The sequence below is a fragment of the Prunus avium genome, chromosome 4 (genome assembly GCF_965620075.1).
Source record: "Prunus avium chromosome 4, drPruAviu1.hap1.1, whole genome shotgun sequence".
NCBI lineage: Eukaryota > Viridiplantae > Streptophyta > Magnoliopsida > Rosales > Rosaceae > Prunus > Prunus avium.
In genome coordinates, this window is record NC_142287.1 from 23,871,430 (window position 1) to 23,883,663 (window position 12,234).

Below are 12,234 nucleotides of genomic sequence, written 5' to 3' on the forward strand. Positions count from 1 at the left end.
AATTTTCTTTCCATCTCTCGCCTAAATCTGGCTTCGCCCTTACGTTGAAAGCTTAACATACTTTTCAAAGTTGAAGAACAAAATTGAAATTAACATATCAAAGTTCATCAACAAAATTTATCTCTCCAACTACATGGATTGGGTAAGAGAACATTAGGTGCTTGACAAACCCTCCTTTTTTGTACACAGAATTTAATTAGAACTTTTAAGGGATAAATCATGACTAAGATTTAATCCAGTTTTAAAATGTGGACGACATTAATATGTGCGCGTTTTACGTGGGTAATAGCTAGTCATATATATAGTTCATACAGCGGTGGTAAACGACATATATAATAGAGTAGAAGTGCAGAATCCAGAGTTGACGTGGAACAAGAACAAGCCAGCCCTCCATGGAAATTCAAAGGCTGAGCTTTTCTGCTATAAAATTATAATGCGCCGCTTTCAAGCACATGGCCATGAATCATCATCAACTCACCAACGTCCCTATCTCCTTTATTCTTTAACATAGCAACTTTAAACTTAAATTTAACAAATATTAATTTTTTTTATTTAGTTGGTAATTGGATAAATATTATATATTTATAGTTTGTTTGTGACTCAAGAAAAGGACATATGCCAAAGACAAGATAGTCATGCTAATAATATCTTACCGACTCTTTTTCTAATCTCAAAAGTTTCACGGTTTTTGTTTGTATAAGTTAAAATCAATTCTTTCATAATTGGAGTTTGTTGGCACTGAATTTTTAGAGATATTAACATACAGATGACGTATAAATATAGATATTATGTTAACGATGTTGAAAGCCTCACAAACTCTAAACGACTAATGAAAGGAACTATAGCTCAGAAAACTTAGTTCAGGAAATAAGAGAAAGATAGAATTTCATGAAATAAAGAAGAAAAAGACAACAACTATCGTATGTATATCCTTTATCTCCTAGCTATATATATATACACACACATAGTATACCCCCAAAGAGACGTTGGTGAACTTATAGCATCAGTTGAGAAAATCAGCCCATATTAATAGAAAATAACTCCTATTAATAACGATAATTTAAGGTAATTATTGAATTATTGAATTATATATATATATTTTAAATAAACATACCAATTTCAACATATAGTTTCTTGTATTGTATGGATTAGTGTTTTGACTAATTGTAAATTAACAGAAGAGTTCCTGCAAAGTGGTAACTAAACATCATTTTTCAAGTACAAGTTGTTTAAGTCAAAAATTGGTTGGGGGGAGCTTAAAGCGACTAATGATTAATAAACAGGCTTAAACGTTGTAAATTAAAAATTTGAAAAGACACCAGGACAGCGAGACACCGGCATTCACGTTAAGGGGTCCCCGTGACTAGAGGCGAGAGGAGCGTCCTGTCCTGTCCCTTACCAGTTACCACTTCCCACTTCCCTTCCTTTGAAATTCATTGAAAAGACATCAACCAAATCTGTCTCCCTTCTAATTAAATCTGTCAAAGTCAAACCAACAACATCCTTCGATACCTTACTCTACGCGGAAATAAAATCTTGGGTGGGATGACTCAATCGCGTCGCATATACCACCACTCATAAAAATTTGGGCGTTTTACTTGCCGATAATGAGTATATGGGGGCTTGTTTCTTCAAGTAAACACAACTTCCGGCATTAAGGTTTCACTCGGATCCAAGCTAATCCCTGTTTCTTGTAAAAATGGTTACACTAATGACGTGGTGACTCGGACGAAACCTTCTCAGACGAAAGTGGTGACTCAGACGAAACATTCTCAGACGTAAGCTGTAACCCACATGACTCACGAGTCAAGACTCTTCTGGCAATGCCGTGCGAGTTACAGCTTTACTACAAGTTGCAACAATTGATTTTTCTTGGTCTTCGCAAGGGCAGTTTCGTCAATTTAATTTTGAGAGAATTTTGTGCGGTGTGGGGTGCATTATGCATGCAAGAGCGGCAGCGCAGAGAGAGAGTAAGAAAGCGAAAGCAACGTCCCACGTGTGTGGGTGGGCTGCACGACTCTCTTACGCTGTCATGCAAAGCCCCATGGTTGACGTCAACTTTCATCTTTTCTAATTCAAATATCAGAGACACGTCGCTACTTCCTGTCACATTGCCAATTTAGGTTTCTGTGGGCTCCATTTCATCTCTACCACAGACGTGACGTCACGCAACCTATCACTGCCATAGCTAGTGTCGACAAGGCTTTTTCTATTTGAATTAGGGTTTGGGCTGGCTTTAATTATATATCTCCAGCCCAAAGTTTAAACCCAAGATATATATAGCTTGGTAATAATAATTAAGTTCCTCGATCAAAAGGGCGAAACCAAGAATTTTTCAACGGGTGGACTAGTTAAAGTTATTAGCTTAAAATCTAAGGACCAAGTTTTGTTTGGGTACTACTGTTTCTATAGTTTTTCTAGAAATAAAAGTATACATTGGGATAAAATAGTAAAAGGTTGAGAGTTAAAATCATGAGTGTTTATTAAGAGATTATGTTTCTTAATTGAGCAAACAAATTAAATATAAGATGATTATAGGCCTACAAAATTGAGTGGACAATGAGTTACAATGTTACATTTGAGTGGACATTAAAATACATGTAATATATTTTAATTTTATAAAAAGGCTACCTAGGCTAGAGCCCATGGTAGCCCTCTACCTAGTTCTGCCAGTGTCCTTGACATATAATTATCAATGCCCTTTTATGTGGAAAATACGTTACTTGTGTTGGGAGAGAAAAATGTTGCTGGTGTGAAAAGGGAAAAGCTTGGCTCCTTAAAACTGAGGAGTTTGTCTTTAATTATAACAAATGGAGTTTTAACAATTGCCAATTTCATTTGATTTTTTTCTTTTTTTGAAATTCTTTTAACTTTCTTTGTTTTGAAATTTGACGCGAGTGTCAAAATCTCATTTGCTTTGAGGAAAAACTCCTCCTTAGTTTTAGGGCACTTCCAGCAACACGGGCTTGGGGAGGGGGGGGGGGGTGTTTGGGCCAAAAAACAATTTCCAGCAGCAAGGGCTGGCTAGGGCAGCTGCTGGGGCCCACGAAACCAGGCCAACCCTCAGGCAAGATGAGCCTGAGTTCAAGCCTGGGTTTGCTAACGTCAATGATGACGTCAACAACAAAAAAGATTTAAAAATATAAAAAAAAAATCTTTAAAAATCTATAATAAAAAAAATACAAAAAATTTCAGTTTTTTTTTTAAATAAATAAATACTTAGCCATAGTTTTCACTTCCCACACCAAAACTCTATACAAATTTCTCTCATCAAATCTCGTGGTTGTTGCCATGGCAATGGATGAAAACACCACAATATTTTGCAAGGGCAGCCACTATTCACGTGAATGGTAGCTGCCCTAGCCCCCCTTGCCATGGCAAAGGGCAAACTGCTGGAAGTGCTCTTAGGAAGCCAAGCTCGTGTGAAAGGGAGTCTAGGTTGAGAAAATTGAAAATACTAAGAAGGCCAATTCATTGCGGAATTCCCTAGTATGAATTATTAGGTGTTATAGCGACACCAAGTTAACCCTAGCTAACAAGAGCTGTAAATTAGGAGATGGGTTAGCTATAAAGTAGACAGTCTTTGTCTGTCATTACTAGCTAGGACAGAATAGAACTAGTACCCTAGGAAATGCTAAAGGAGTGGCATAGCAAAGAATCAGAGAAGAGAAAGAAAAAAAAACTATTACATAGTTTTGGTTATGGACACGATAATATATATAAAAAAAAGAAATTTATAATAAAACCCATTTCTTGCATTGATTTTATTACAAAACCAGAAAAATATATATAAAAGAGCACATCCCGGAGCTGTGGATATGATTGAACAACTCTAAGATATTTGGTCTAGCACTGAACAGATAGAAAATTTCCCTTCATTATCATCTCCTCCATGACAATATCAGCAGCCTATATTCACAGCTCTATGCAGTCCTTTCCTCACACCAAAATATGAAAAAGAAAAGGAAAAAACCAAACCAAACCAAACAAACAAACGTGAAGTACATAGTACTAAGCCTAACTTTCAGTTTCATCATCAAAACAGTCCCGAACTCAAACCTAACATACAGAAAAGTTAGAGAGAGAGAGAGAGACCAAAAGCCAAAACTATAATATATATCTGCAAAATTCATCTGTAAGATTTGAGAATCGCTCCACAAAAAGTACACATGATTGCCTTCCAAGATTTCCAATAAAATGGAACATAACAAAACCTAGTCGAAGTCTTTATGTCAGCCACGCTTGCTCCACGCCCACATCTCGAACATGTCCCAGCCACCGGCTTGCTCCGCCGCACCTTCCTCCTCTGGTCTACCAGAAAACAAAAGCAAACCATTTCAAATATATATAAACACCTCTTTTCAAAAAATTCAGAGACGTCTTTGCCTTGGAGAATATTTAATTCCTGGTTGGCATGGTATTTATACTAGTGAAATTTAAGGTAAAAGGTCAAGAGGGTGGAGAATTGAGATGAGCTAGCTGTACACATGTATATCTATTCTGCACACACAGGAAAAAAAATTGGTCATGTAATTGTAGTTGAAAACCTGCTTGTTTTCTAGCTAGCAATTCATGTAATGATCGTGTGGGTTTCTGCCACGTGGAGGGGCAGCTGGGGGTGTGTAATTGTCATAGTTATGGTGGTGGTGTAAAAAAATAGGGTTTCAGCTATGAAACTGTACCTTTCTGGTTGCAAAATTAATGGTCATATATTGATGGCGGCCCACACTAGAGAGCGTTTATCAAAGGGAAAAATACAGTTTAACTCCTTTCTTTGCAACTTCATTTGAAGACCTATCGTACTTTTAACGACTAGAGCTACAGACTTTTAGTTGTGTAAGTTTATACATTCAACTACAAGAACTATAAACTTATTACAAACTCTTAATTAGCATGTGCTTTTTTTCTTTTCTTTCAAAAGTACTTTGAATCATATTACTTCATCTTGAGTACTCATAGTTTGGTGATGAAGTACGGCAACATTGTATAATTAGTCCATATGTGCTATAACATAAATGGATATTCAATGATATTATATTTTAAAAGGAGGAAATTTTAATTTTGTCGTCTGCTTATATTATGGCATGTAGACGGGTTACATCCCGTACCTGTATTCCAATGTCATCCATTAATTTCTCCTTCACATTAGTATATAGGTCCGCTAATGGACTTTTTATAACACTCTCCCAAAAATAGGTGGACTTTTAGGACATACAATTAATGATAAAAAATGGACTGATCGATGTGTATAGAATATGTAAGAAGTGATAATCAGCGCAAGTGAAATAATGAATTGAAACTTTCAAAGTGTATTCGGACCAAAAAGAACTTTCAAAATGTCTTGGCTATGAATAGAATGTCATTAGTGCGATTTAGAAATATTAGGTGGCAGCACAAATGCATGCACATGCAAGCTGAAACCAGTAATTACATTTTTTGCAGGTAAAATAAATTATGGGAATGAGTGTATATTGTCCTTTGCCGTAAATTTCGAGGTCCTAGTTGTACATCCAGGGACGGACCTTTAGTTTGGCAAACCTTGGCTATAGCCTAGGTGGTTTCTTTTTTCCAGCTAAAAAAATAAAATCCTAGTTCACCCAGGTACAGACCTATAGTTTGGCAAACCTGGGCTATAGCCCAGGTGGCTTCTTTTTTCCAACCAAAAAAAAAAAATCCTAGCTCACTCAATTTAAATGATCTAACCTCATCTAGTTCTCCTCTTTGCACAACACGTAGTCAATAAAAAAAGAGGGGGAGTGGGGGAACCTCACACATAGCACAGCAAAAGAAAAAAAATAGAAAAAATAAGGGAGATTCATTATTATACCCAAGTTGAAATGAATTAATTGACGTGGCACATGCACATCATTTGGGACTCAAATTTAGTGCACAAATTTAATGTCCCTAGTATTATTGTTCATTTTGTGGTCCACTGCAGTAGAGCAAAAGTGTACTAATTTCATTTCACGCCTTCCCCTTTTAACTTTGGCAACCAAAAAAAAAAAAATTTGTTTCAAAATCATAAATCATTGTGTTGAATTTTCATAGAATTTGATCACATACATTTGGGCTTGAATTGTACGGATGAAACATTTCAAGTAAAAAATATTCCTAAAAGTTGGTGGGCTTGTTCTGAACTATCACAGACAGACAGCCCAAGATCTTCTCTTATGTAGTTTAAGGCCTGAAACCCAATAGATCCTCCCAAAAAAACACATTTGAGAGCACTGAAACGTAAAGTAGGTTTGATGGATCACAATCTCAGTCAAGTTCCAGAAGGTCAAAAAAGAAAAAAACCAGAGACCCCAAATACGTGGCAAATTCAGAGTGGCCATGGAACGATCCCATTTTGGCCCAGCCCCTACAATTCTCCACAAACACACACACAGAAAAAAAGTGAACTTGTGACAGAGACACATGTGGTCGTATTAAGCCTCCAAAATGGACACTACACCACCGAACTTTTTGACACTCATCAGTTTCTCCATGCGCTTTTATACACTTTCCTTCGAGCCAAACACCTCCCACGAATGCCATACCCCAAACAAGCCCCAATTTGTGTCACTCAAAAATATACACGCATAAAGTTAATGCACCAGTGAATGCCATTGTGTAGGCATCACAAAATAAACCTCAAAAATCAGCAACCCAAGAATGTAGGAACCTTAATTTTCACAAATCCCCAGGTGGGTATCTCAAAGATTGCTGCTTTCTTCTTGTTTTTCATTTTTCTCCATCTGGGTAGGTCCAAAATTGAAGTATGGAGGGTGAGAAATACGCCGAGGAGCTGGATGTGGCCGTCAGAGTCGTTCACATGGCGTGTTCTCTGTGTCAGAGACTGCAACAGGGGATTGTTTCAGCTGGCAGTGACCTGGTTAAGTCCAAGGAAGACGATTCTCCTGTGACTGTTGCCGGTACTTTGAATTATAACTTTGCTCTTTGATTATGTTTGAATCTGGGTTTTTCGTTTTGCATATTGGCGGGTGTGCTTTGGAATGAGGTTTTTGGTGGTGGGTTTGTTATGACATTTGGCTTTGAGAGAGATGGATTTGGGAAATATCACTGAAAACTGTCTTCTATGCTTTTGTTCCTTGTTTGGGTAGTGACAAAGTGAAGGGTACAAATATCAAATTTTATGTTGCGAGTGTATTCGGAACTTTAGTGAAAGAAAGCTCAACTTGTATATGCTTACAAATGCAGCTATCTGGCTGTGTTGGTTTATGTTGAAATTTTTGCTGTTCTGCTGTTCGGGCTTTCCTATTTTTTGTCAAACTTGTGCAATGTAGTACTTTTTCTAGATAAAATTAAGAATGTCAATGTCGGTCGGTTCTGCCATACAGGGTCATATGTTTAGTAATTCTTGAATTGATTACCTATTAGTTAAGGTGATGCTCTTTCTACTTCTTTTTTTTATGTAATTTGTATATACGATGCTATTTTACAAGTTATGATGAGCAATATAAGTTTAATTTTTTAAACAGACAACAAATATTTTATAGGCCATTTATGAATTTAGTTACTTGATATTAGGTGCATTATCTTTGTAGGTTTTCCTACGTGACTATGGAGTAGTTTTCTCTAGTGTGGGATCAGAATCTTCTTATTCAAGTGCTATTTAAATAAGAGGGATTGAACGTTAGATGAACATTGTTGGGGAAGAGTCTGATGGTATGTGATTCTTATAAAATGATCTTTATGAAGAACATCTAATACATGGAGCATGAGTTTTGTCTGCTAATTATCCATGCAAAGGTTCGTTGAGATTTGTCTTTACAAATGATTGTGGGGGTGGGAGTGGAGCATTTGCCAAGTAGAACTTATAGAATCTAAAGGAGCCTTATGTGAAAGCCAAATTTAGTTGCTTTTTTGTCTTGCATAACTTTGAAATATGTTGTTTTATTGTTAAAAAAATGATTGCATTCTTCAAGTAGATGATAGTCCTAGTGTGCGTCCACCTTTTAGCTGCTACCCCTATCTAGGAAGTTAAATTCTACAACTGATTTTGTTGGTTGGCTAGAAGTTGCTCTATTGTTTTGAAGCTTGATTAAAAAATATATGTACTTGCTAGCCACAGAAGTTTATGTTCTTCATTATATGATCTTGAAAGGAGAATGTGTAAGCTGCAGACATGAATTGATCTAGATTTATCTTACCCTTTTCAATATTAGGGTTTTTTCTTTTACTTTAAGTCATTTTATTATCTTTATAAGAGCTCTTATATGCCACAAATTGCTTGTTCTCTTGTATTATTATAAATATTCAAATAACATAACCAGTCTCTGGATCCTGTTTTTTTGCTTTAATAACGAGTTCATGTTTTAAAAATAAGAGTCTTTCCAACTCAAATCAATATCCTTTTGTAGTTTGTATGGAGTTTCGCTAATTCTATTGGCATTGCGCATCAACAGATTGGAGTGTGCAAGCTACTGTTAGCTGGATACTGTCTGAATTCTTTGGGAGTCAAAATGTATCCATTATTGCTGAAGAGGATGTACAAACTCTCTCTAAGGCTGACTCAGCAAGTTTGCTAGAAGCTGTTGTGAACACTGTGAATGAATGCCTAGCTGGAGCAACCAAGTATGGTCTTAAAAGTCCACCAAAAGCCCTCAACACGTCTCAAGTTCTTGAGGCTATCAGCCGATGCAACTCAGTAGGAGGCCCCAAAGGAAGACATTGGGTACTTGATCCTGTTGATGGAACATTAGGGTTTGTTCGTGGGGATCAATATGCTGTAGCTCTAGCCTTGATCGAGGATGGAAAAGTTGTTGTTGGAGTACTAGGGTGCCCTAATTACCCAATGAAGAAGGAATTGCTCAGTTATCATTATCAGTACCATGAAACCATGTCAAGGTTATCTCCACCTTCTGATGATATGTGGGAACGAGGTTGTGTCATGTATGCGAAAAGAGGCAGTGGTGAGGCATGGATGCAGCCACCAATCCCCGGAGATAAGAAGTTTGTGTGGCCAAATTCTGCAAGACTTGTTCGGGTTTCTTCCATCGATGACCCCAAACTGGCTACTTGTTGTGAACCTGTGGAGAAAGCAAACTCAGACCACTCCTTCACAGCAGGACTTGCTCACAGCGTAGGGCTTAGGTACATTTATTTACTTAATTATTTCTATAAATCCATCCATTAGGATAGTTTTCAGACTAGAGAATGAAACCAGGACTTAATGAAAATGGTGTAACAGTGATGGGAGGAGAAAACTTAAAATAAAATGAGTTATTAAGTAGAGGAGCACTTCCCTTACTAGTTTCTTCTTTAATATATATAAAATCTGTATAATCAAACTTTTGCTTTTCCAGTTGGATGACATTTCTTTATAAATACGTAGTGTACTGCCAATATATGAGTGGTTTTTCATCACAAGTGTGGCATAGGTTGTTGTCTTACCGTTGTTTGTTTCTTCTTTTTCATGGTCCTATTTTGCTGTTCTTTGAAATAATATCTATAAAGAGGAATATAGATTATTATAACAGCAGGTATGTGCCCTTGGCTTGGAATTGTTAGTACTGCTTTTCTTCAAGGCAATTTCTTTATAAATACGTAGTGTACTGCCAATATATGAGTGGTTTTTCATCACAAGTGTGGCATAGGTTGTTGTCTTACCGTTGTTTGTTTCTTCTTTTTCATGGTCCTATTTTGCTGTTCTTTGAAATAATATCTATAAAGAGGAATATAGATTATTATAACAGCAGGTATGTGCCCTTGGCTTGGAATTGTTAGTACTGCTTTTCTTCAAGGCAATTTCTTGATGAAATGTTTGTTGAAGTACTACACAATGTGATCGATAGTCATCTAAGGTTAAATGAGTATACCGGAAAGTATCCTAGTTTTACTTCCTTTTCATTGCAATCGTTTGTACCTTCATTAATATTGAGTTTCCTTTTCTTTCTCTGATTGGCAATATGATATGAAGCTTAGGCACCTTGCTGTTTTGCATGCCTTTTTAACTGTGGTTGGAAGATATTGGCAACTATATAGTTTTGCTTGTGTTCTAATTTAATATTTTCCTTTCATATGACATGGTAGAAATCAGCCCCTGCGTGTGTATAGCATGGTGAAATATGCAGCCATAGCTCGAGGAGATGCTGAGCTATTCATGAAGTTTGCAAGGACTGGGTACAAGGAGAAGATATGGGATCATGCTGCTGGTGTTGTCATTGTAGAAGAGGCTGGAGGTGTCGTAACTGATGCTGGAGGCCGCCCCCTGGACTTTTCAAAGGGACCGTACTTAGAAGGACTTGATAGAGGCATAGTTGTTTGTTCTGGGGCCACACTGCATGAGAAAATCATTGATGCAGTGTATGCCAGCTGGGATTCTTCTAATTTATGAGGCTTTCTGTACCATGCCAATAGACTGTTGTGTGTGGCAGTAAATTTTGCATTTTTGGTGAGGTAAGGCTTTCTGTACCATGCCCATCCATTTTTTTTTAAAATTTCTAAGTCTAAGGCTTTCTGTACAAGCCATATTTTCAGTTGTTTCAAAGCCTTCTTTCAGTTATTATCCAATGAAATTATTCTATCCTGTTTGCTTCATGGACGGAAACAGAAAGGGAAGTAAATCATTTCAGATCCCTTTTTGTCAAAATCTGTCTTCCTAGACCTTCCGTAACAAATGTAGTAGGAGCTTTTTGAAACCTCATGAGAATTGAGTACTTCTTGTTTATACTAGCATCATATTGGTGAAATCTTGCCAAATTAGGTTCATTGTACATCTCCTTACTATCTCTCATGTATTTGAGCACCCTCTGTCAGCTTTGCCAGCATTTCAATCTTTTAATAATTTTAGACTAAAATCTCCTGCTTCCTATTTCCTCTATCATTTTGGACCCAGCGGGACTGTTGTTTGACAGGGCAGACTTCAATAAATAGTTAATTGTAAATGCTGAAAATTCAGGTTAAATCTGAAATTATGTTGTTCGATATGGTAAACTTGGTTGCAATGCACACACTCAAGAACCTGGTTGCTCATGTGTATGAATTATTGAGATTTGTGCAAAGAAATATTTACATCTCTTTGAAATATTTCAGGGCAAGCGAATTGCTGAGAAGGATTCCCGATGACAGTGTTGATTTAGTTTGAATCATAAAGTCTCGGGTCAGATGCGATCCATGCTAACGCCAAGACTAAGTTTACTGAAGAAAGTATTTTGTTTGTTGAAGTGCTCAACTAATTCGAGAAAATCGGCATTGTTGTCGTGCTGCCCAATAGTCAATATTTAAGTAAGATCTTCAAAATGAAAATTTTGCAATTGCATTTGCATTTCAAGATATTGCTGGTGCTTACAGATTAGTGTTCACTGGATAGTTGCAGTCAGTTGATGGCTGCTAGGGGTGGCATGGCAGCATTTAGGTTTACATTTTTTTAAACCATCTACAATCACAGTCTACAGCATCAGGTGATGAACATTTGGTTGAACCCAAAAAGAAATAGAAGTAATTTTAACTTGACACGAATTGCCATCTCTTATGGGAACAAAAAGGAATTGGGAATATAAGTTGATCGAAAATGATGAGTCAGTCCCCATTTGGCGGGACTATTGACTGGACATAATCAATTGAAATGGGTTAACTATCCTGCTATATGTTGATGAATTTAATAATGGTGAGCCTTGATTGATTAAATTGGACAAATGTCCCATATATTAGAGATTTAGGGTCTGTTTTGGAGTGCTTTTGGAAGGGCTAAAAATGCTTTTTGACAGCTAAAAACGCTTCTGTCAAATGAAAAATTTAGAAGCGCTTCTGGCTCATAAAAGCGCTTTCTAGGGAAGCACGTGCTATATGCTTCTTCAGAAAGCACTCCTAACTACTTTTTCAAGAAGCACTTGAATTTCTTAAGAAGATTTCAACAATTTTATAATAAAAGCGCTTTTAATAGAAGCGCTTATGAGCAGAAATTCTACCAAGGGAAGCTGTCCCAAACGAGCCCTTAAAGTCCCCATTCAAATGAGAAATTCTTTGGTCCGACTGGTGGATCACATGACTCATCTAGTCACACACACAAACAAAGAGGACTCCTCTGCATTGGGGTGGGACCAATGTGAGGCTGTGGGATCTAAATATAGAGAATCCTCCTTATTGTGTGTGTGGTCGGACAGGTGACACAGTCCACTATCGAACCAAAGAATCAAGAATTCTATAATGAGGACCTTATATATGGCCTTTTGTTGAGGCTCTTATCTCTTAAATGTTTGATTAAATTGGTTAGTCTGATCCAATAGTTAA

The 12,234-nt window shown here is 37.0% G+C and overlaps 2 protein-coding genes across 3 annotated transcripts; one reads left to right on the forward strand and one right to left on the reverse strand.

The window, feature by feature from the left end:
• Nucleotides 1-3,721: 3,721 nt before the first annotated feature.
• Nucleotides 3,722-4,509, reverse strand: LOC110752632 (uncharacterized). The gene has a single exon (XM_021953340.2). The coding sequence runs from the start codon at nt 4,334-4,336 to the stop codon at nt 4,130-4,132; it is 207 nt and encodes a 68-aa protein (XP_021809032.1). The 5' UTR covers nt 4,337-4,509; the 3' UTR covers nt 3,722-4,129.
• A 2,112-nt stretch (nt 4,510-6,621) lies between these two features.
• Nucleotides 6,622-11,398, forward strand: HL (HAL2-like protein). 2 transcript variants are annotated; one of them, XM_021953519.2, is made up of 5 exons: nt 6,778-6,914; nt 7,548-7,668; nt 8,409-9,096; nt 10,036-10,401; nt 11,038-11,398. In XM_021953519.2, exons 2-4 carry the CDS (start codon nt 7,641-7,643, stop codon nt 10,337-10,339), a joined length of 1,020 nt encoding a protein of 339 aa, XP_021809211.1. In that variant the 5' UTR covers nt 6,778-6,914; nt 7,548-7,640; the 3' UTR covers nt 10,340-10,401; nt 11,038-11,398. The 2 variants fall into 2 exon arrangements, with proteins under 2 accessions (XP_021809203.1, XP_021809211.1); XM_021953511.2 differs by lacking the exon at nt 7,548-7,668 and having other exon boundaries at nt 6,622-6,914.
• The last annotated feature ends 836 nt before the right edge of the window (nt 11,399-12,234 follow it).

Coding starts and splice junctions, on each gene's coding strand:
- HL (XM_021953511.2), top strand. CDS start 6,761: ATGGAGGGTGAGAAATACGCCGAGGAGCTGGATGTGGCCGTCAGAGTC. Junction 6,915..8,408: donor TTCTCCTGTGACTGTTGCCG/GTACTTTGAATT, acceptor GCGCATCAACAG/ATTGGAGTGTGCAAGCTACT. Junction 9,097..10,035: donor GCTCACAGCGTAGGGCTTAG/GTACATTTATTT, acceptor ATGACATGGTAG/AAATCAGCCCCTGCGTGTGT.
- LOC110752632 (XM_021953340.2), bottom strand. CDS start 4,336: ATGGTTTGCTTTTGTTTTCTGGTAGACCAGAGGAGGAAGGTGCGGCGG.